Source organism: Scomber scombrus, chromosome 7 (genome assembly GCF_963691925.1).
Source record: "Scomber scombrus chromosome 7, fScoSco1.1, whole genome shotgun sequence".
Classification (NCBI taxonomy): domain Eukaryota; kingdom Metazoa; phylum Chordata; class Actinopteri; order Scombriformes; family Scombridae; genus Scomber; species Scomber scombrus.
In genome coordinates this window covers 20060750-20086088 of record NC_084976.1, presented here as the reverse complement: position 1 = coordinate 20086088, position 25339 = coordinate 20060750, and the positions used below count along the sequence as shown (strand labels likewise).

General features: G+C 36.6%; 2 protein-coding genes across 2 annotated transcripts; both read right to left on the bottom strand.

The window, feature by feature from the left end:
• Positions 1-362: 362 nt before the first annotated feature.
• On the bottom strand, positions 363-19261 carry LOC133982934 (uncharacterized). The gene is made up of 11 exons (XM_062421819.1): positions 19194-19261; positions 9414-9530; positions 5099-5169; positions 4841-4999; positions 4567-4722; positions 4011-4250; positions 3530-3910; positions 2365-2619; positions 2117-2217; positions 1958-2001; positions 363-1734 (listed from the first exon to the last, which is right to left on the bottom strand). The coding sequence occupies exons 3-11, from the start codon at positions 5154-5156 to the stop codon at positions 1704-1706; spliced, it is 1425 nt and encodes a 474-aa protein (XP_062277803.1). The 5' UTR covers positions 5157-5169; positions 9414-9530; positions 19194-19261; the 3' UTR covers positions 363-1703.
• A 1066-nt stretch (positions 19262-20327) lies between these two features.
• cd4-2.2 (CD4-2 molecule, tandem duplicate 2) lies at positions 20328-25231 on the bottom strand. Its single transcript, XM_062421855.1, has 9 exons — positions 25128-25231; positions 24017-24058; positions 23146-23304; positions 22882-23019; positions 21801-22037; positions 21652-21717; positions 21376-21530; positions 21122-21189; positions 20328-20908 (listed from the first exon to the last, which is right to left on the bottom strand). Exons 1-9 carry the CDS (start codon positions 25141-25143, stop codon positions 20845-20847), a joined length of 945 nt encoding a protein of 314 aa, XP_062277839.1. The 5' UTR covers positions 25144-25231; the 3' UTR covers positions 20328-20844.
• Between the last annotated feature and the right edge of the window lie 108 nt (positions 25232-25339).

The window sequence follows — 25339 nt, the reverse complement described above, 5'->3', positions numbered from 1 at the left end:
GTAGATATAACTAAACTTTATTTGGTTAGGATTGTATCTACTAGTAGAATCTCATCTAGGAAGAAGTCCTTTTTTCTTCCATGCTCTGTGTAGGTCTGATGAAAACATTTTATGGTGATACATTTGTGGCATGCTTTACAATATTAATTACCACTGCAACCTTGCTGTTAAGTGCATATATAATATAAGCAGCTAATGTGCATAAACTTCATGTGTAGTGCAGATACTCCAGATAGGTGGTGAGGTACCAGTTCAGTGGAACATTGAATTTTTTTTAAAAACCATATTTATTTTGTGTTGAATACATATCAAACATACAAAACATAATCAAAAAAGAGAAAAAAAGCAACCACAAAAACAAAGAGAAAAGAAAACTACTGATGCTGTCCAGTTTGTCCAAACTTACTTAAGTCACAATATATTTGATATATTATACTTTAAGATAGATAAAATTCCAGCATTAAGAAGTCTGCCAAGGAAGTCCATAACTTGTTGTCCACATCTTTTCAAAGTCGTTGGATTTTCACTTGAATGCAAATATAAATATTTCTGTGGACAGTGTGCTTGACAGAGATGCTTTGGAATTGTATATTTGCTGTGCAGATAACCAAAATATCCCATCTTTTTCTTCACATAACTTAAGTTACATACTTTAGGAAATATATCAAGTAAATGTAACTTGGAGCGCAAAGGGAAATCATAATTAACAAAATGGGAAACAAAGTCACTTTCTTCCAAAAATCTTACAGAAGCAGGACTTTCCTATGAACAGTGATATAGCGTCCCTTGAGTAACTCACATGAAGTAATATCTCATTAACAACTTGTACAAGGTTGGACCAGGTATCGATAGTAATACAATTTGTGACCGTAATTAAAACGTTAAAATGTTTTCATCTGTGTGAATGATGTACAATGAAAAAACAGCTACAATAACATCCAACATCCTTTGAGTATCCTAAAATCTGTCAGATGGATGACAAGCAGCTTCACTGAGCCCACCACTCATTTATTAAAGATACTTAGGTGCTCAGGTAGCCTTCTGGTTAAGATGCATGCCATATAACCATCTGCAGTTTGAATCAAGTTCAGACCATTGCTGCATGTCACATCATCACTCTCTCCCTTCAATTCCTGTCATTTTTTCACAGTCACTACAATAAAGGCACAATCCCCCCCCCCCCCCCCCCCCCACCACCAAAAAAAAAAAAAAAGAAACTTTATTGAGAAAACATAATGGTACATTAATGACAGGACAGTAGGGAATGTTTTTACTTCTTAAAGATGCGGCTTTCATTTTAAGTAATAAAGTATCATCATGTCTATACAAATAATAGATGTGAGAATAGTCATAGAAGCAAGTAACCAAGCCTACCAATGTAATACCATAGAAATATATACATTACATGCCAATAAATCTACAAAAGGTTAATCTAAAACGATATGAATTAAATCAAGCACTGTAATAATTATAAACAAGTTAAAATGCTAATTAAATGGAACATCAGTCCCTATTTGGATTATATTACAGATATAACAATGTGTTGGAAAGAATCTGAGCTGGCTGATATGTACAACTGTAAGATGCATGTCGTATATGATGTTTCAACAATGACTAAGACAAAAAAAATCTGTCTTATCTGGACAGAAATTCAATTGTTTGCGATGTCCTCTTGAGAACATCTTTCTTGGTTCTGGAAGACATCATGTTCTGTAAAATCCTTTTGGCTTGGGACTGAAACAGAAAAGTCACAAGTTTCTGTTTGAGTTTTGGAAAGAAACACAGAGCTACAAAAACAGAAAAGAGGAATGAAAATAAAGCCTAAATGTAGATGTTTATACAATTGTTTTTATCTGCATGAAACACATTATGGCTGGAAGTATTCAGATTTTAGCCCTGAGGAGTGTGAATGTGTTTTTGAGCCATTTCATCAATCCAGGAAATGGTTGGTACGTACTTTTTGCACTGGCAGAGTCGATACCTGGGGAATCTCATCTTCCGCTAAAGAGAGAGAGAGAGAGAGCGAGAGAGAGAGAGAGACAGACAGACAATCTTAATGTGATACTAATAATCCAGTGTGATTTAACAGAGAAGAACAAAAACAATTTAAACGTACTTGTCTGTGTCGGTGGAGGATCAAAGCAAGGATGCAGATGAGGATTACGATGACTGCGGTGCCACATATGGTCACGACCATCCACACACTCAGCTTGAATTCTGTATACAACAGAGACAGGCAGCCATCAAACACTATACAGTACAGAGAGTGCATCATGTCAAAGCAAGTTTCTGCTGTTAGATATTGTGGCCACAAGGTCATGCCCATGTCATATTTCCTGCTCTCCTCTCACTTCCTGCACTCACCGATATTCAGTTTTATCACAGCATACGTCAGCAGTATATTGTTCTGCCACAGCTCACACTTCCAATTTCCGCGATCGCTTAAACCCACTTCCGGGATGGTGAGATTGGCTGGGTGATGGTCAGATCCCAGAGAGTGCACGGATGATTTAGGTGGGATCCATTTCACTCGTATGTCGGAGGGAAGCGCATGTCCAGTGGTGCAGTTCAGGTTGAGCTGCTGGCCAGAAATTAACTCTATTCCTGGAGAGGAGATGACTGCCGAGAGAAGAGAGGAAAAAACGTTTTAAAAGCTGACTTTTTTTTGACAGGCTGATAAAATGGTGGTTTGATGGTAAACTAAGAAAATCTTTCCCTTTCTTTACATAAGCTATATGAATTTGACTGAACCTCTGCTTTTGTGCTGCCATAGTTTGCCAGCAAAACAAAGTCAAAATGTTAGTACAACCTCATTCACTTACACCCTTAGACAACAATATCATGATTATTTTTGAATTTTTATGTCCAACTAAACATTAACACTAAGTAACTTTCACCAAACCAAAAACTGAGCTAACTAACAGCCCCGTTTTCAATAACTCAACCGTCTTCTGACAAAATGACCCATTTAATTTCGGTGGTGATGAAAGGGGACCTCCGTATGATCAAGTAAACTGGGATCCCAAAGCAAGTGTTCTTAAAGGAGGCCCAGATTTGATAAATATAACCTTGCTTGGAAGAAATCCACAGAGCTACTGGATTTCTTTGTTTTTAGCTCAGATAAAAAAAACAAATCTTAGTTTTACATTACAAATACTGACAAGACAGAGTCCAATTAAAACTCATTGTGTTCGCACACTCCTCTTGCAGAGCAAAAAAGAAAGCTCGTTACACCCTATTAAATCTAGTGGAGCTAAACAAGTGTATTAGCCACTGAATTAGACACATGTCAAACCAGAGACACTTCCAAATAAACTGCAGCAGAGAGACGAGAACAGTTAGAGCAGAAGCAGAGAGGTGGCAAAGAAAGGATTGTTTGCAACGTGTTATGAATAACAAGTAGGAAAGAGCAAAGAAACCGGACATCAAAAAGATAAACGAGGACACTGCGATAACTTAACAACAAACATACAAAAATGCGTATGACAGATGTGAGCTGATTTCATGCAAGGCAATTTTTTTTACTTACTTTCAAGCACCTCAACGTTTATAGTCCTAGTCAGTCTCATATCATTTTTGAATTCAATGCTACACGTGTAGGCTCCTCCGTCATCTTTTTCTGCTCGATTTGTGGTCAAAGACAGATTTCCTTTTTTGAGGGTTGGTACGTGAGTCAGTCCTCTGCCCTGGTCCCCCATCCAGGTTATATTCTCCACAGAGAGGGAGAAGAGCCTCTTTCCTTTACTTGACTCTTTACTTGATGAGAGTTTAGGGGAGAAGTCCCATTGAACTTCTTTGATGCCCTTGGTTTTGATTTGTTCCCAGGAGATGCGAGTAGGAAAGTAACAGGGGATGGTGAGAGACGAGGATGTAGAGGTATACTGATGACGTAAAGGAGCTGGTTCGAGGTCTAAGTAAGGAGGAAAAGAGAAATAATGGTGAAGTTATGTTCAAGATGAGATGTAAGACATGGGTATACACACTCGTCATCAACATGCACAGTAACTTACCGATAACTATAACAGAAGTTTCAGCCCTGTTTTCCTTATTATTCACTACACAGGTCCACAAGCCATTGTCTTGGTTTGTGACCTTCTTGTTGATTGTTCCGCTTCTGACGCTGTTCGTATCTTCTGTTTCCTGGGGGTTTAGCCAGGATATCCGGGGGTTTTGACCCCGAGGAGCCTGTACTTCACAGGCTAGATTCAAATCTTCTCCAAGCACTAGAGGAGAGGCTGGGAAAATGGAGACTAGCACAAAAAGGGTAAAGAAGACAGAATGGAAATTATAATTATTACAGTTATGATTTGTTCTTAATGTCAACAAGAAACATTACATGTTGATGATTTACAAAATGTAAAAGTTGTGGAGTTAAACCAACAAGTTTTTAGGCTAAAATTACACTTACTTTGCACAACACAATGCATGAAAGCGATCAAAATATATCTGCCTATAGATTATGTTGAAAACTACATAAAGTACTGTTGTAAAATGTATAATCACCCTTTGCGATGAACATTTATCAGAGTGAATGAAACAAGCACATCGCCTTGTTTTTACTCTTACCTTTGAGTTCGAAGACTTTATATGTGATGACTGTAGTAGGTTTTTTGTTATTTATCACTTTACAGATGAAAGTCCCAAAGTTTCCTTTTTGGATATTTTTAATTGTCAGTTCTTTGGGAGACAAGGACAACTTGTCCTTCCATATGCCCTCAGGACCTGCAAAAGCAAGAGTGACGGTCATCATCAGGAGTGTCTGTATTTGCAATTCATAGATTATTTCATCTATTGATGGTTAAAAACATTTAATCTGTGAGTAACTCAATGCACTGTTCACCTTCTTTACTGCTAAGAATCGAGGTTCCACCGAAGGGATTGATCCAGGCAAGCTGAAGGCCATCTCCTTCCCCAAAGTACCAGTACATGTAACTTTGTTCCTCAGTTACTGGAAGTGTAACCGTGTGTCCCACCTCAACATATTTCACCTCCTCAGCTCCTAAAAGAGAAAGACGAGGATATTAAGTATCAGTACGCAAATCCAAAGCACCTTGTCCCGAGTGCAAATACATAAAGTATCTGCATCATGGCATCCTACCTGTTGTTGACATGAGCACAGCAACGGGGATGAGGATGAACTGAATTAAGTTCTTCATTTTGGTCAAAGGTCTGAAAAAAAACAGGTCACATATATATAAATGATTAGTTATAATGATAATAAACCCTAATTGTACTGTACCTTTCATACATAAGATGCAGAGATGCAGAGAGGTATACATTTAAAAAATCATAAAACTAGTAAAAAATGAAAGATAGGGAGCTAGTGTAAAGATGCCACATTCTTTGCATTAAAAGGTGCACAATGTGATCTGAGTTTTGCTATTTTTATGATGGAAAATGCAGTCTAGTGATTCAGCCCCAATAGATGTCATTTTTGTTTTGTCTTATTTCATTTCAAAAAGTCATCCAAGTTGTTATACTATTTAAGCTAAGCCTAAATAATTTAGGTTGTTGGACTCATCAGACAAGAGGACAGCAATGAATTTCACACCTTGTTATATAATTTGACAGAGTGGGAGCTTGAGATTGTGATTGACTGAGAAAAATGTGATTAATATTGTGTCTGAGCAAGCTACTTAATCGTTCAAAAACTGCTTTCTCTATGATTTTGCTGATGAGGGGTAGATTGGAAACAGGTATTGAATCATTCATAATAGATGAATCAAAACTGTTTTTCTTGAGGAGAATCTGACTGATGCAGTCTAAATTTGCCAGTTTATTAGGTACACCTGTACACCTGTTATAATCCATTTCAAACGTTGTGTAAGTAATTGGAGCTCATGAAGTTTGGTTTTTTTCGTTCGGAAGTCAGAGAGGTGTTTTTTAAATGATGCGTTTATTTATTATTATTTATTTGAGGGTTTAATTAGTGGTCATATTGTACTAGACTACATTGTATTATATTGCTTCTAATATTCAGTCCATCTACTCTACAAAAATGAGGGGGACAATGAAGACTACCATAAAAACTGAACCCTAAAGATGTACAAAGCAATTATTTATTGCAGGGCTGCTAAATTGGATTGCAATAGATTTTATGGGTGTACACAATAAAATGGTAACAGGGTGCGGCATACAGAAAAAGTCAAATCTTTGTTCATTATATCATTTTCGTAAATCCTGCTGCAAAGTGAAATTATTCGGCAGGAAGCAAAGAGGGGTTTGTGGTGGTCTCAGATTTGGAGAGATTTGACAATATAAAAGACAAAGAGTTCAGAGAGGTGAGAGTAGGCGGCCTGTGGTGGGCTTTGGATGAGAAGAAACAGACACAATGTTGAAGGGAAGAGACACAGAGCGTACGCCAGGTTGTGGTGGGCCTTGATTTAGTTAAGGTGCAGATTCTTATCCCAGTCCTCCCCTCTTCTGCTCCCCTCTGCCTCTCACACCCCCTCTCTTCCTCCCCTGTTCCACGAAAGACGGATCTCTCCTCGCTTAAAAGGAGAAAAAAAGAGACCACAGCACCAGCACACCTAGACTGTGGTTTACGGTAGATGTTTCTCTCCTCTATCTCCCTGTCTCACTCCCTTATCTCTTTCTTTCTCTCCCCTCCCCCCTTTTCTCTCTTTACGCTGTATAAAGTTTCATGATTGTGCACAAAAAGCTTTTTCAAAGACCTTTCATTGTTGCTTTCATTGTTGTTTTTATATTGATTCAACCCTTTAAAAGAAAAGTTAGAGCTTATGGATCTGAACTATTTATTAATTCAACATTGAGTATATACTAAATACAAAATCCAGTAAAAATATCTTAAATTTGAGTAATTGCAGATGCAGCTTCACAGGCCAAAATATACCTTCAAACTGTTTTAACCATCAACATTACTTCACTTGAGCTACTGTAAGTTTGAGTCCCGATCAAGGACTCAGATAGATATTACAATTAAATAATCATTTGCTAAGACCTTATTTATCATCAAGAAATACAATTTAATTTTACATTGATACAAAACATTTCTTAATAATATTTAATAGTTTAATAGTTTTGCATTAGTATTATTTATATTACATAAAGAAGTGAAGAGACACTGAGCGCTGGCTTCTGAGTCTTTAAGATTATTTTTACTGAAACTAAACTGAACTAAAATGACACAAACTGACAAAGCTTACTGCTAGATGTTAAAAAAAGGAGTCCAGCACAAGATACATTTGCAATATGTTTAGATCAAATAATTAACTTTGTCATATTGTGACTGCACTTTGCAAGTGTGCATTCATAAAGGCGTTTGCCAGGTTTTGATAAATATTTTTGTGGCATAAATTAAATTACGTAATGTCCCTTTTTTTTTGCAGGTCATTCCTCGTTGCTCTCCTCTCGTTTCCTGTCCTACTTCATTGTCAGAAAAAGCCCCTTAAATACTTTTAAAAATGTAAATGTAAAAACATTAAAATGAACAAACTATACATAGTATCCTGTGAAAACGTGTAATAGCCCTTTAAATAAAAGTATCAAGATAAATATTTAAGATTTATTAAGGTCGCCAAGTCCTTTTTATTGCACTTATACCAACGTTAATCACAACGCACTGATAAAATTCTGCTCATGGTCTTAAAATGTTTACTGCCTTCTTCAGAGATAATCATCAGCCTGGGGCAAAATATAAAAATGTTAAAGTTTAAAGGTGCAAGTCTATTAAAAAGCAAAACGTATTTGCTAAATAACTCATCACGCTCACAGACAGACCAGGCAGGCAGAGAAAAGTGGTTTTAAACATTAAAATCGCAGGCGATCTGCTCTGCGTGGTTTATGTATATATGTTATAATACATTTCAACCTGTCAGATAAGATTTGACAGAAAATAAATCATGTTGCATTATTGATTTCAACTGAGATCAGAGTTTGTAAGAAAGAAAGGAAGAAAGGAAGATCAGAGACAGAGTCGGACTGATGATAAACAGACTTTCGAAGTCGTTGCACCTGTGGAGCTATAACCCAGAAACCCAAGACGAGCGTATCTGTAGTCAGGATGGAGGTTCAACAGCAGGCAGAAATGGAGGGGGAGGGGAGGACGAGGGTCATACACAGAGGAGGTGAAGGAGGGGAGGAGAGCGAGCAGAAAAAGACAACACAGGATTACAATATCACAGTAGTTACTGAAGTGTTTTCACTATTTAAACTGTGTTTTGGGCTTCAACTGGACGTACTTCTTTCATTTCACTTCTCAGTAACTTAACACGGTTACATGAAGTTTGAGCAAGAAACTAAATTATTGGACCTTTTTGTAAAAATCAGTGGTACACAAATTAACGTTAGTAGTATTTCAGCATTTTGTGAGTTTGTGCCCAGATTTTTTTTTCATACTGTAATTGTATTTAAAGTATCGTATTAGAAATAAAAGCACTTATTAAAACACTTATAAAAGATTATATTTAGTTATGTGAAAATACATAAATCTGACATTTATACTTTGTAAATTGCATCTATAGCGGTCGTCCATTTTACAGCGGTCAGCTGCCCAAAATATTTATACATCAACAACAAAACATGATGCAAGAATGAAGAAATACAACATATAATGTAACATTTTTAAATGATTTCTTGTGTTTTGACAATTTTATAAAACTCTAAATATTGATGATACCATCTCATATTTAATATTTTATGATTTCAATTTAATTCAGAATATTAGTTTTGCAATTTTGATATTAATACTTTATAAATAGATCTTTGTAATTAGATACATTTATAAAACTCACAATGACATTTTGACCCTGCTCGGCCTGCTGCAATCTAACAGGTTTATGTTTCAAAATCAAGAATGAGAAGAAAAACAATAACACTGATAGTTGTTGTATACATCAACATATACATGTTTCTATATTTTAAATATATATGTTATGAGAATTTCAATGTCACTCTCAAGGAAAGAGACTAGATTCAGAATAGTAGAACACAAGTTGAATTTATTTGCTTGTACAAGCGGAGCGTTTTACAAATGCAACAACAATGGTTACAGGCGAAAAGGCTCCTAGAGGAGCGTTGACAGATAGGCTTTATACTGTTCTTCACTTGTCTTATCAAGGCCCCCCCCGCCCCTAGCTGACATATGTATTCCATTGATAGAGTCATATTCATTACACAACGCCTCTTAGTAGCCTTATTCCATAGATAGCATCATAACTGTTGTCTAGTTCCTTTTTATCAGCAGGCAAGCAGAAGTTCCACTCCCTGACCCATCTCTAACCTCCCAGTACATCTCAGCAATATGTTAAAAACAAGAAGTATCAAACAGTTCACATAAATATAGAAATGTACTCATACTCTACATGAACTCTTGACACATGGAATTCACCCTTATCTAATTTTTATAACAATATATGTATATGAAGCTAAAATTAAACAAACAGTATACTTACAACTGTCGATGACTGCTCTGTGTTCAGCAGTGATCTGCAGTCAGGTGGAAATGTTGAATATTTATCAAACGAACCCTCTTTTTAAATGCCGTTGCACCTCCCTCACCACTGATTGGTCTGTAAAAAAGCACAGAGACATTGATCAAACCCAACATCAGAATAATGACCTTTGATTCGTTGTCACTGGGGCCGAGATTTCGACCTTAACTTTTCTTAAGTAAACTTAAAACTGTTTAAGCTCATCGCATAATGTGTTGTTTTGGACAAAGATGTAAATGCTTTAATGTAATATCGGATCAAACAAAAATGCATCATTTAGCAGCGTAATGGTGCCATATTTTAATCAGTATATTATAAAGTATTCATGCCCTTTTTTCTTTTTAATCTTTCTATTAGATACACAAACAATAACTAATCCTAATTGGCTAAATTTATTATTTGAATTGCTTCCTGATAACATATAAGTCCAAAAATTTGTGAAGGGTCTCACTGGACTCAATGTCTATCTTTAGCACATTTTAAAGAGCACACAAGCGGCTTACGGCCTAATTTATCATAATTGCTCGGTTGATTTTTTCCCTCGTCATATAATTGGACTGATTCAGCTACATAATTAGTGTTCAGAAATCAAGCCATGAACTGCGGGAACAGTCTTGGCAAAAGCTGTTGTGTAAAGTAAATTAAAAATGTCACATTTCCTAAAAAGAAACAGTATAAAGTGTTTGTTTTGGGTAAACTGTCACTGGGATAACAATAGAGAGATGGGATTAGGGCAGAAAGTGAATTGAATATACATATGATGAAATAATTATCAGAAGAAATCGAATCCTGAAGATGTTTCCACTGAAAATGTTTTTTATATTCCTCAATAAGATCTCCCTCTCACAAGCCGAGTCTCTCTATTTGACCTGCTAAACGCTGAAGTTTCTTTCATGAAAATTGTCTTTGTTCATTCAAGTTATCAGCGATGAAGTCTTTAGATGTCTTCTAGGATGCAGGCAGTGTAAAACACTGGAAGCTACGCACATCATTTTGTAGTTTTTCGCGACAGGATAAAGATATTAAAGTTGGATGAAGCCTGCGCAGACAATTTGGAGTTCATCTGACAAACCAGTGTCTTTATTGGGCAAGAGACATGTTCTTTCTTGTCAAAATAGTTGAGTTTAACTGTGCATGTAAAATAACTGAAAATCTACTAAAGAAACATACATTTCAAAGTTGTTTCATAACATGACATATATAATCTGTATCTGCGTGTTCGTAGTGCGCTGCTGAAGCTAAACCGTATATAACACTTGTATCGAGTGATACGTTCAAATTTAAGACTTTTTTTTTTGGTCTACACATCCTGATAAATTAATTTTAGAATTTATTTAATTGTAATTCAGCGCATCATGTTTGAATCTTCAGATGCAAGAGTAATCTGACTACGATTTACAACAGAGATTTTCAGGTCTTTGGGTACCGTCCACACGGAGACCCTCCAAACTGTCCAGGTCAAATAGATCAACAGTGCTCATTAAGTAATATTGTATAATCGAACTCTTGTCATTCGTGTTCTGAGTAATGATTAATTAGTACTAATCAATATACAAATGTACACCCTGATAAAAACTACCATGCAAATGAAGACAGCACAGGGATTTCACTTTCACAAAAACCCATAAATGGAAAGTGCAGCTTTTATATTTAAAATGACATTTGTCCTTAAATAAATATACTAAACTACATATAATCTTGCATCTACTGCCTCGGGTGACACTATTTTTGGTGGACTCTTTCTATTTGATGTTTTTTGTAACAAAGTTTAGCTTTTGCAGCACTACACAGTCCAGTCCAATTTACAAAAGTACACGTGTCCGCACCTTATTCAATGTAGAATCTGTTTCATTTCTTATTTCAGTGAATGTTCTGATGATATAAAGACTATCATCCTGTGTACAGTTCAGATTACACCCTGCAAAACATAATCATTCTTTCAGTACTTTATGGGTGAATGTACACCTGTGCAGGAGCCATCTTTTTGTGCTTATCTCCTCTCTTAACCTGCTGTAGAGTCTCGCCTGCACTCAATACATCAGTAAATGTAACATCTGTGGATCTCTTAAAGCTTATTGTAGTCCTTATTGAAGTTGTACACAGCTATAGTTGCAACTATTGGTTGATTAATCGATTAGTTGCCAATTATTAAATCAATTACCAAAGATTTTTGATCATTGAAGAACCATTTTGAGTCTTTTTTTTTTAAAGAAAAAACAAATTTCTCTAATTCCAGTTCCTGAAATGTGAATCTTTTCTGTTTTCTTTAAACTTCATTGACAGTAAACTGAATATATTTGGGTTGTTGACTTTCGGTCAAGACAAAACAAGGCATTTAAGAAAGTCATCGAAGGCTTTCTGAAACAGTGATCAACATTTTTTACCATAGACCAAAAAATGTATCAGAAAAAATAAATCAACAGATTAATTCAGAGGGAAAATAGTCATTAGTTTCAGCATTTTGCACAGCTGCAGGGATTGTTACTGAAACAATTTCCCTGTACAACTTTGCTGATGAATTATTATTGAGGGTGTTGGATAATGAAACGGTAAAGGCTCTGATAAAATGTATAGAAAAAATCACGATTTGACAGTTTGTGAGAAGCTGAGTGAATCTAAACTAAAGTGGAATGGCAGTCACAGTCAGCATGAGTTGAATTTATTTGTTTCTTTTGTTCAAAAAAGTTGAAAAAAGAAAGAAGTTCCCATAATAAGACACTTTTGTTGTTGAATTGCAGACTTCAGTGATCAACTTGAGTAAACATCTTTGCACTGAAATATTTTTAAGAAGTTTTAAAGCATCCAAACATGCAGTGATGAGATAATATGTCTATTGATAGCATATTGACTGTTAATTAATAACAGTTACAGCTACAGGGATCAGTTCGGGACTAGAGCTGTAGAAACACGCTGCCGAGGTGGTTTAGAGTCATGAACCACAACAAGGACAAAACAAACATCTCGCACACGTCTCATGTGTCTCTCTGAGGTTTCTCTTGCTCTCTGCCTGTCTCTGTACTGCCATCATGAAGGGTTCACACCTGCTTCTGTTCCCTCTAAACACGAAATGAAACGAGCCTTTTGTTTCCTCCGTTGAACAAAACCTTCACATAATGGCTACTTGAATCTAACGTGCAGTAATATTTACTTCTAAGCCTTGTGTATGAGTAAAGAATGTATGGATATAATATTTGTCTCAAAGTACAGGTCCTATTTGACTCTGTTTTCTTTCTCGGTGGATAAATGCCTGTTTTTGGGCTGGCTGTGATTCTGGTGGAAAACACCTGAAAGTGAGGACTCCCTCATTAGTCACACACCTAACGAGGGCGTGTGTACCACACTGTGTCATTACTGAAAAAGAAAAAAGAAAAAAGTGTGGGCCACAATCAAGAATGCAGGGTGATTCACTTTTATTATGTATATCTCTTGATTCCCCATCCTCCATTCTCTCCTACATAGGGTTTCCCTCAGCATGCAATCTCTATTTTCTGACTCTCACAAGTCTTTTTTTTGTTTCTGTTAGCCATTTCAGGTTAGATTTATGGTGTGTAACATAACAAAACACTGGAGGATGTTTGAGGCCCAGCAAAAACGGAAAGGCATCAAGTTTATACTGTCACTTCTGGTGTCTGCGACTACTCTCGTGTTTAAGAAATAAACAACATGTCAGTGGAAAAGACATCAAGAATCAGAAACAAGTGACATTCTGCTCAATGACTGAAAACATGTTGTCTGTTATCTCGCGACAGGAACTTCATTCAAGTTTCTTTGAAACCTCTGAGTTGTGAAACAATAGATGAAGACAGAAAAGTTTGCTTTCTTTGCTGTCTCTCCCACTCATCACTTCACCTCCATCATTCATATGCACTGATGGTTTAGTTATTTCCTTTTGTTTGCATAATCATTTCAACAACATACTACAGTTAGTGTAGATTTAACCACAAGAGAAGCATCGTACAGACAGTGAATTATACTGTTACAACAATTTTAAGCCATATTTATTGTTTATGAGAAATGCATTTTTTCACAAAGCAAGCAGAATTATTTTTGTCTGTAGGAAAACTGCATCGTGGTTCAACAAGCTGTTACTGTAAAGCTGTGATTGAGTTAAAGTGAACAAGCTCAATGATGACGTTGGTTTGGATGGAAAAACTGCTGTACAGTTCCACCGCGCCTACATACATGTACTGTTTGTGTAGATGAAGTAAATGAATTTCTGTGAATAATTCAGAATCCCCAAAACATATTCACCACCAAAATGAAACAAACACTGTCAGCTATAAACTATTTATCAATAAAACAGACTCCCTGCAATCCACAATACTACAGTAAAAATCTATTTCAATGTTGTAGTGTCTATAAATGTTACTTTCCTCTTCCATCATGGTAGCACTCAGTACTCTTCATTTCGACTACTAATGCATTTGGATACACAAAATGTTTTCTTACTTTTTCTTCACTTCAAGTGAAACAATATAACATTTAGAAACTGGGGAACAGTCTGAAAGTGCTGAAAGCCACTGCTCGTCTGTGTTGCCAAGCTCTGGAAGATTAGCTTAAGCATTCACAAATTTAATTGGGCAAAACTGCTTTGCTGTTTCAAGTTAGTCGCTACACTATTCATTAATTTTTCATTAGATCTGATTAGAAAAATCTTTTGTGTCTGACCTTGCAGACCTACTTGCTGTCTTGCATAAGAAGCTTTGTGTCGAATAGACGTGAAATTCATTCACACACAGGAACAATATTGCAGACATATACTGTACAGCTGCATGCAGTTCATTTCTTTGCTTAACGCTCAGTCTCAGACATATGCAGGTACGTACACAGGCTATCCAGACACTATATTGAATATTTTTTCTAATATTTTATCCACTACATTAACATACATAAGGAGGGCAAAATATTAAGAAAACTCTTCAATATAATGAACTCCAGTATGTTCGTGTGCGCATGATGGCTGCCTCGCATATCCTGCGTCCATTTTGAGCGTCGGTTGTGCACATTGTCAAAAATGAACACTACACGGCCACAAAATGCATTATGACATAACAGTAGGGCCGTAAAGGGATGTAACAGTGTCAGGGGTCAGTAGGCACGTCAGCAGCGACAATGATGGCTGAAGACAAGTTAATAGACCGAATATGCAATTACCAACATCTGTACGTGTCATTACTGCTGCAAATTGACAAATGGGAATAGCTGGTGTGAGATCGGTACCACTTTAGAAATCGCTTTTTCTGTAATGATCAATGAGAGAGCAGAACCATCGTTTATGTTATTGGTAACACCTGTGCTTTTTCTGGCTATGACATGACAAAATGTCTACTGCGGAAAAAAAGGCCCATCATGTTTCATTTGCTGACATGTTGCACATTACCGTTGGCCTAAAGAGAACCCATCTTCTCTTTTAGCATTTTTACTCTAAAGTTTACACACATTAGGGAGACCGTGAGACTGGAGGGATCATCACTCAGCTGACGTGTCTTCACAAATGAGATGACAACTTCGACAATTTAGAAAATGCATCATTTCAATGTCAGGCTGGACAGCGATCAATCACAATGAACCAGTTATTCAAACACTGACTCCACTCATCAGACCCTGCGCTGACAACTGAAACCTGCGTGGAACCCAGCACACAAGGGGAGTTTACAGAATGGGAAATCACCTAACAGGTAATAATTTTCAATTGAAGAATTATGAGAACAAAAGTGGTTTAAAATGTATAACAATCATTCAATTTACACCTGTGGATGGAGTATGAATTAAGATGACTGCAGCTCTGAAAACTCACATATAACTGCGCTGATTATGGCACCTAGTGAATGCTAACTTTCTACCAGTATTTCCTATTCATTCCAAAGTGATCATATACATTTGCTTAAATCATATGAATGCTCGCTTAAAACTGTTTATAAGAATCAAGATTTTCTCAGATACATAAAATTACTTTCAGTGACCTGAATGTGGCTCCTGATGTTTTGCACTGACACCCTAAGTGGAAATACAAGAGGGAGGGATACACTTGTTCAGAAATTTCAGTTTCACTTCGCATGATTGTGTGTGTTCATTTGTGTCAGACAGATAATGAGAAAGAGAACTGAGTAATGCAGGCTGTTATAAAGCCATGAAAAGGGAATCCTAATGTCTCATAAGAAAACACCCTCAGTCCAACACAGACGTTATATTTTCATAACAGAGTCAAGGAAACACTTGGTGATCGCCTACAGAAAAGACAAAACACACAGAGCCTCTGAATGTGATCAAGACAAATTAAAACTTAAAATAACTTTCACTACATATGACACAGTCCATGAGTGACATATTTGTGATTGTTTTGTCTGTTAACTCCTGCATTTTAGATCTGAAAAAGAACAATAACTAAGTTTACTGCCAGTCAATAAAGGAGAAAGCCTCTACACACAGGAGCCCTCTCAACCCCTCCACCACTTATTCCAGCCACTGCCATCAGGCCGTCACTGTAAGGTTACTCCTGCAAAGAGGAACATCTTTAATGTCCTTCATCCCCTCAGCCATTTCTAAATTCTTATATAAACCACACTAAGCACAAACAAATATATTCACATCTGAATTGTCTGTTAGCAGTATTGATGGTAGCATTCATGAAGTATTTTACTGTGATGTTATTACTGTTTAATTGTTCCTACTTTGTTACTGTTACGTTTTTCTTCCTTTGTCTTGGATTGAGCTGTGTCAAAGAGGGATTTCTACTGGCTATGTGATAGCCAATAAAGTTTCTTGAGTCTTGAATCTAAAGTGCTGACTTCAAGCAGCATTTATATGGACAGTATTGTGTGTGTTAACATGTGTTGAACTCTTAGCCTTTTCTTGTACATGGTACCCTGAATTGTAGGGAAATGCAGGAGTGAAATAATACTACACATACACTACTGATAAAGCAAACAAGGGTCAAAGACACAAATGTTTCTGACCATCAGCTGAACCCTTCAGCAAACTGATGGTAAGAAGCCCCCAAAACAAGCGAGACAAGAAGATCGCTGCAGCACAGGTCCGACAAAGCATCACCAGGTATCAGATATCAAGTCTCTGCTGATGCCGGTGGGTCGCACATCAACTGCAGAATACCAAATATCTATCATGATAATATTGTTTGAGCTCATTTATTGATTTATTCTTACTTTGTCAAATGCATTTTGGTTCTGCTAAAATCATCATGGGTCCAACATGTACTAAAAAGGATCCTTGTACGGTTCATCTCACGTGAACACCCCTGAACAAAAGCGGCGTGCCAACTCTTAAACCTCACAGTCCTAATTTTATTTCAAATCCAACCTGGTTGAGTCTCAAGCAAAAAATGTGTCACTGTCCCACTACTTATGGACCGTACTGTACCAATATGTCTCCACATGTAACCTGATTCACAGAAAGCGTGAACCACACAAAGTACAGTACAATATAACTTAACGCAGTGCTTCTTAAGTTACTTCTTCTAAACTGATGAATGTTCAGGCTCGACCTTGTAGTGAATACAGCATGGATTAACACCAGAGAGTTCAACTGGTTTCTCCTGCGGTCGTCTGTGGTCATCCATGGTGAAGAACCAAAACTATTAAGCGTGTTATCTTTTACTACATTAAACAGGCTTAGATACACTTTATCAGTCATGTGTGATTTAACAGAATTTCAACATTTCCTAAGTTTATGGTCTCTGAGTAAAATATTAAAATCACACGAGTCACGATGTGCAGCCTGCTAGCCTAATTTGTTCAGGTAAAACATTTTTAGCTGATCCCAAACTCCATAATATGTTTGGTACTGACTTATAACATTTATATTACTTTTTGTGTGTACAGTTTGCTTTTATTTTCGTTCTACAATGCACATATTTATCATCCAGTCCTTCATTTGTTTTACTTCAGATTACATGTCTTAAAAACCAGAGAGACACGACGGCGTTTGGGAATGGGCTTTAGATCAGCCCTTTTTTCACAGGAGACATTTTGACATGTAACAGTAGGAGAAGCTCAGCTGCAAATGATATGCAAATGAATGATAGCTGAATTCAATTTAATTCATGTTTAGTTAAAGTAACACCTGTGCTTTTCCTTCTACAACTAGTCAAAATATCTTCTTGGAAAAATACTTATTTCTTGATCCACAGAAGTAAAACAAAGAGACAAGACATGTTACGGTGTCGACCAAACATGGGCTCTGAATTTGTTTTAAAGCTTTAGTATTTCCCTAGTGGTACATTACACTTAATGAAATCACATGCATCAAGCTCCCACTGTTCAAATTCTGATGCTTGTGTCGCATTTATGAACAATGTATGCCACATAAAGCATGTGTATTGCGTCAAGCACATATGCGAATACTGTACAACACACTATATTCCGCATTTCTTAAGGTAATATGCACATTGAAATGTATTTGTTCAGTCAGCCCACTGTTGATGTACGATGCTATGAACCTGTAAATGGTCGGCCTTTACTGTACAGTACAGTACTGCAGGTGTCGTTTATTCGACACTAAAACGTTTTATGAACACTATTAGTGCCCCACAATATTTAAACAAGTGGTTATCTCTCTTTTTATGGTCATGGTTTATATATTTTTAGTCAGAAACCACCATCAAGTGAACAATTTTAATATTGAAGTAATTACTGCTCTTCAGATAGATGCATTATTATTTAATGCAGTTTAAGTCTCCCAAATGGGAACACTGTTCTGTTAAGATGATTTTCAAGCGCAACTGAACAACAGTGAAACATTTTGAATATTCTTTAAAACCATTGGTACTCAATGACAATGTACTGCAGTGGTACTTCAACAATTAGGCTTCATATTAGGCGGTCTGCAGGCCACAAAGTAGCAACAGCTGACACGAGCCCCTAACAGGGACAGCACATGAACTTCTACACTTTTCCGAGTTCAACACATAATTACATTTTTAGATTTATCCCTTGAGAACACAATTAGTTTGTGTTCCACTTGTGTAAGATAAGCAGAAACAAAAGCACCCCGTCGGTGTTAACAATTGCAAAATCAGCTAAATGTTTCTGCCGTTATTGCATAAGATTTTATCGTCATACTTTCAAAAACTAAGGAACAAACTATTCTATTTTAGGCTTTTCTGTTTCAAGATTTTGAAATCCTCCTACGAGCTGTCATCAGGAGGAGCACAACACAGAGACCGGTAGAGCGTGAAACATGTCCTACAGTGGGTCAAACCAGAGTCTGGATTGAGAGTGAAGCATTTATAGACTTCTTTACTGCTAGTGATGAAGCAAAGAGACAATTATTCAACATTCTTAAAGTTGATCCAATTCATCTGTCTGTTTACCAGTTCAAATATCAAGAGGCATTCAGCTAGAACACGTATACGCACAGTCGTATACCTGTTTGAGGTCAATTGAGTCAGTTTTCATGGCAAAATACAACCAATACATAAAAGACCAGACTACGGCCAAGACAAATCAATCAGCATGAGGAATGAAACAAGAAGTTTTAAAATTGTGGCCTTGGACAGTTTTGACTAATACAGCTTTGCCCCTCTGCCCCTTCGCTTCTGTCTACGAGAGTGTATCTCAGACAGCAGCTGGGAGGTTTGTCAGTATTTGTACAAACAATTTGTACTTTCAGAGTCAGACATGTCAATATCCTGACCTATACATCTGTAGAAATCTCTTAAATCAGCATTTGAATAATGAACTAAGGAGTTTTTATACACAACACAACATGTTCAGGAGTACTCACATGTGATGTGATCAGTGCAGCGATGAGTTCAGCTCTGACATTTGGTGAGATGCATGTATGCACTGCAGATGTCTCTTTCATACACACACACACACTCACTCACACACTCACACACACAAACACACAGGAAGTCAAACAGCACTACGATCCTATCCTCCCTGTTATGAGCTAATAGGATTACATAGAATTTACACACACACACACACACACACACACACACACACACACACACACACACACACACACACACACACACACACACACACACACACACACACACACACACACACACACACAAATGCAAAAGTGTCATGACTTAAGAGTTTGTTAACTTGTATAAGGCATAAAACCATTTCACACTTACACACATTTGAAGGATCGTTGGTGGTCTTGTGTGACAGTCGTGTGTTGCTGTGTGAAACAGGTGTTTACTGTGTGTTTAATTACATGTAGAGCTGCACTGGTCTCAACACCTGCATACTGCACCAGTTGTGGCGAATACGGAGCTTTTGTACCACTAATCCAGTGCAGGCAGGGTTGAAAGTACATTACAGAGCAAAGAAATATGCTGATATAATGTTGAACAAGATCATTGATGTTGTAAAATTGTCGATTAATTCATTAGTTGTCAACTATTAAATTAATTGTCAACTATTTTGATAATCAATTAATCGTTTGGAGTCATTCTTTAAGAGAAAATTCTCAAATGTGAATATTTTCTGGTTTCTATCATGATCGACATTTTTCACCATTTTCTGACATTTTATTGACCAAATAATTAATTGATTGAGAAAATAGTCGACAGATTAATTGATAAAGAAAATAATTGTTATTTGCAGCCCTCATTATTTCACAACCATTTTTTGATACTATTCATTTGATCTTTTATTATATACCATCAGTAATTATCTGGCTGTATAGTAGTTTTCCTGCTAGTGGCAGAGTCCGCCTCTCCCACACTGTATTAAAATTACCTGAATGCACAGGGGATTCAAAGAAAACAATGCAAATATATATGTATATATGTATATGTATACATGCATGAATGCACCTCAGATTTTCTCTCCTACCTGTCTCCCTGTTCTGTCATAAGGATAGAAATAATTTTTGAAATTCAATTGGGTTTGCTCATAGTTTATTGACAGCAGGAAAAAAAGACATCAAATTCAATGCAGTATGGCAATCCTGAAAAATCAGAACAAAGAATACATACAAATCTTTTTAGCAAATAAAAACAGAAGCACAGGAAAGAAGATATGTCTGTAATTTAAGATAAAAGCAGAGCCCAATAGTTTAACAATGCTGAATGTATTGATATGCTAGGCTGAACATGTTAATATGATTCATAAATGTTAAATAAGTACAGACTGTTGCTGTTCCTCGCTTCCAGTGGAGGCATTCAGGTCCATTTGCATTCAGATCACTGGTTATATTTAGTGGGAAAAGCTCAAAGTGCCCACATCATTACATTTGATTTTTATTTTCATCAAGAGCATTCAAAAGCCCATTTACATTCAAGCCATATTCGCACCGTGGTTCTCGTTCACCCACGCTCTTTTTACACTTATCTCTATCTGTTCCTCTCTTTCATTCCTTTCCCCCTTCTCTCCCTGCCTCCTTTTCTTTCTCTCTATGTCTCCTTTCTTTCATGTCACTCCGTTAGCAGGGGTTTCTCTCTTCGGCGTTCTTGCTGCGGTTTGGCTGCAGCTGTTGGGCTGTGATAAAGAGAGGAAAGGGGAGAAGTTTTCACACTAATTACGGCACAATAATGAAGTACTGGGTAAAAGGCACAGTGAAAATGAAGGTCATACAGTCATTAATATAAAGTGAATAGAGTCTATTAGAAAGCATCTGTAAAGTGAACAGAGATTACTGGAGAGGGGATAAAGGGGTTTTTTACAAGATAGAAAAAAGTTAAGAACATTTACTGGTCACACTGGCAGAACTGCCTGGTCGTCAGTGGTTGTCTGGAATTCTTCAACCTGCGGTGTCTTTCCTGTAGTAAAAAAAAAAAAAAATATATATATATATATATATATATATATATATATATATATATATATATATATATATAAATACATTTTTTTAATTTGCTCAAGCAACCAAACCTCCTTCATCTCACCTTCTAATTTCAATCTACAAAGCACCAAATGAGGATGATTGGATTTTTGTCTTCACTTACCTTCCTTCTTTTGATCCTCTTGTACAAAACAATGACTACGACCATCAGGGAAACTGCGACCAGGCCGCCAACTCCAATTCCAACCCACACCCACAAGCTGAGCCCCAGCAGCACCAGCGGCGCTGAATCATTACTGGTCTTAGAGTTAGAGCCGCCTGGTCGAGCAAAGAAAACAAACCATGGCAGAGAGCAACACTAATGAGTCAATGACGCACTTTTGGGTAATATGTGCTCATGATCAGAGGATTTACACAATCAAACACAAACGGCACGCACAGTTGTTGCAGGTCTTCTTATTGCCCTCTGTGGTTTTGGAAGGGGAAACTGTAGATGGTTCAGGAGCTGAAAAAGACACACATTCTTACTTTTCCCAGTGGTCACAAAGGGAGAGGTTGTTTTGGTGAAAAGCAGATGCAGAGTCCTACCTTTAACTTTAATATCTAGGCTCACGTTTTTGATCTGCCCATCCTGAGAGACCGCACACTTCCATGTTCCTGCATCTGACGAGGCCACAGGATTGAGTTCAACAGTGTGTGACTCTATTGGTTTATCTACACCTGGCCTCTTCCACTGCACTGGAGGGGCTGGGCTCAGACCTTCGACCTGACACTGGAGCGTAGCTTTGCTGCCCAGCTGGAGCTCACTGGAGGGGCTGACTGACACTGGCACACAGAGAGACAACAGACGGGAGCGAGGATACAGTGAGAATCACAGAGAGAGAGGTTTCATCCAGATCATCAGGACTGTGACACACCAGTATCATACGTTAGAAAGAGCAAAATGGAAATATGTTATGATAAACAAATAAATTGGAGTGGAACAACCGAATTTTAGAAAATTAAATCTTGAACTTAAAGGGGCACACTTTTAAATTTTAAACGTGGAAGTCAGTTTAATCATCAAGAGGAGTACAACTAAATTTGTGACGTCTTGGTGACTACAAGTTTTAAACAGGAAGTCTGCGTTACAAACTGGGGGAGGGGAGATTTATAGATGTAGGTGTTTACCAAGTAGAGAGGGTCTAATGGAAGACAATATCAAGTTAAATGATTGGAAATGTAGGATTCACTGTTTTTGGAGTTTGACCCTCACTTCATTCTGGACTCCTCTCTTAAAAAGTCTTTCTGTTGTGTCTCTCCTAACCTTATGAAAGTCCAATATATCTTTGGAATATTAACTATTTATTTTTAATGTATTTTAAACTTTTGCATTAAAGGGAAACTTCTTTTTCTTTTTTTAAATTCACTCTTCAAAGGTTACATTATTGTTCAAAAACAATTCTTGTAAAATTAATCTGTGATTCTGAAATCTTTGTTTGAAGGATCAGAGCTATTACTCTTGTTTAATGTTTTTCTTCTTCTTCTTTATTTGCATTAAAGAATATTTTCAAATACTGGTGTTTTTATAATCTGACTACCAGAGATGTATGATGGGTAGGGTATGTAGTGTTTAATGCAATTCTAATAGTTATTTGCAAATACAAATGATTTTGGCTCTGCTGTTTACCTGACACCACCAAAAGTGTGTGACGGTACATTTTGCTGTCTGCTTCACAGGTGAACTGTCCAGCATCCTCTTTCTTCACTTTGTCAATCATCAAATTAGCCTGTAGCAGCCTTGACCTGCTCGCAATTTCCTCTTGGTCTAAATGAAGAGAATACATGTAGTGTAATTACAAACAGTGAAGATTTTATAACAATATTGTCCTGTAGACAATATCAACTGTTTAGTTTTTTGAAACATTAGACTGAAGTCTGTTTTTGTGACTACCTCTGCGAGGGGAGCCACGCCTCAAATAGCCAATGATTAATTTCTGTCCACGTTTCCAATCCAGGTTTAAAGGGTCTTTGTTGCCCCCACACTTGATGGTGGCTCTCTCCCCTGGTTCTGCAAACACCACTTCGCCTGCAGCAGTGAGTGGACCCAACACTGAAAAGAAAGGTTAACATTCATGAAGCACACTTCATTTAGTGTGATATATTCACAGTAGAATATTATAATCTCTGTGGATTAAGACAAGGACAAATTGATGGCTTTTGTTCTCAGCACTTTGCAATAGAAACTCTTCCTGTGAATATTTCCTTTAATTAAGGGCAAATGATCAGGTTGAAATATCAGGCGTTTATAGGCATTTGAGAGGAAGAAAATAACACTGCAGGCATTTTTTCACTTCTGGACACAAAAAAGCATTACACTTGAAAAGCTAATCATACACATTGCCCTGTTTGGGTCTGTGGTGAACACTCAACCAACCAAATTAAAATAAATTCAAGACATTAAGGTTTTTCATAAAAATGTTAAAGGCTAACTGAAGCAAAATCAGAGCTGTATGCATGTTTAATATGCCATGACTTGTAATGTTTTTAATTGTATGTTTTCAATAGTGTGTCACTTGTATACTTTGTTTTTTTCTTTCTGTCTGTTACTTAAAGCCTAACTAAGAGCTGGAGTTGATAACCAGCTAAAGCTAAAACTTCTAAAACCTCTGTATGCAAAACATCAGTACTTCAATTTTTTCAATGAGTGGAAATGCTTCTAGGTTAACTTGCACTGTCCGTATCAAATAAACTGAATACAAAATAAAATAAAAATCTACTTCACTGGCAACTCATTCAATGTTACAATAATGTTTCTCACTCACCTAACACAAACCATATGATAGTCTTCATTTTGAATGTTGGACCTGTGAAAGTGAAAGAAATGTGAGTACAAAAACACATTTCTGTCATGACAAAATCATGAAAAAAGACTAGTTTAAAACAGTGGTTGATGGTGTGAAAGCAGGTTTTTAACCCAGATTAGAGACACCACATGTAGCTACTGTTTGAGCACTTTACAAAGAAGCATGTGATACATAACCACCAAGCTACAGCTCTACTTCCTGATTCTCTCACTTTCTCTTATATTAAAAAATGTAAAACTTGCTTTGGAGACTTGCATAAAAAAAACTGAAACAAATGTCACAGGGAAAATTCCAGCGTATGTTTTGGCTCTAGTATTTAATTAATGTGATCAATTATACATGTTAAGGTGCTTTGCTGTAGACCCTGTTCCAAATGTATCTAATCGTTCATCAGAAATAAAACATCTATTTAAAAAGGAATGATTTCGCAGTGCACTTTGGTGCTAATAAGGAAATAAGTTACAAAGAGCCATTCATGACTCTTTGTCCCACCCTGCATTTCAACTTTGATGTTTCATGACTTTGAAAGATTTAAGAATTAATTTCAGAAAACTGAAATACTTCAAATTGATTGTTCAATTTCTCATTTTGAAGCTACAAATTATGTGTTTATTTTAGTAACTTTAGATAGTCACAACCAAAACCTGACCGGATAACCAAAATAATTAGAACTATATCAGAATAATGTATGACAAATAAAACATATGACTAAATAATCTTACACTGAGATAATAACATTTAGATTTAATCAGATTGACCTGGCAGTAGACAGTAAAGGATCGAAAGAAACACTTAAAGATATGTTCTTCTTAGAATTTGTTTAAGAACATTATTTGTAGGCACCTCTACTAAACTATTTCTATATTTTTATTTCACAAATATAGAAATAAAAAATAACTAAAAAAGTTTAAAAAAGAAATTTATAAAGTTATGTTTAATCTGCCATCAAGTTTGAACTACGCATTTTACGGAAAACAGACAAATGGCTTCAGAATGATCACATTAAAAACAAATATATATAAAAACAAATATATAAACTTTCATTTCATAATTTGTTATGCGATCTTACCTGAATTTGGAGGCATTGCTGCGTGTTTGTGCTTTTATTAAACGCTGAAATCTTTCCCAATCCTTCGTGCGTCACTTCAAGAACAAGACTGCCAGGATGCAAAAACTGTAAAGGCGGAAGACACCGAAAAAGAAAGTTGCACTTTGGCAAGTTATAGGCCAACGCAAACCCCAGCCCTTTGTGGCTTTGCTCTTCATGCCTGCGCTTTCTTG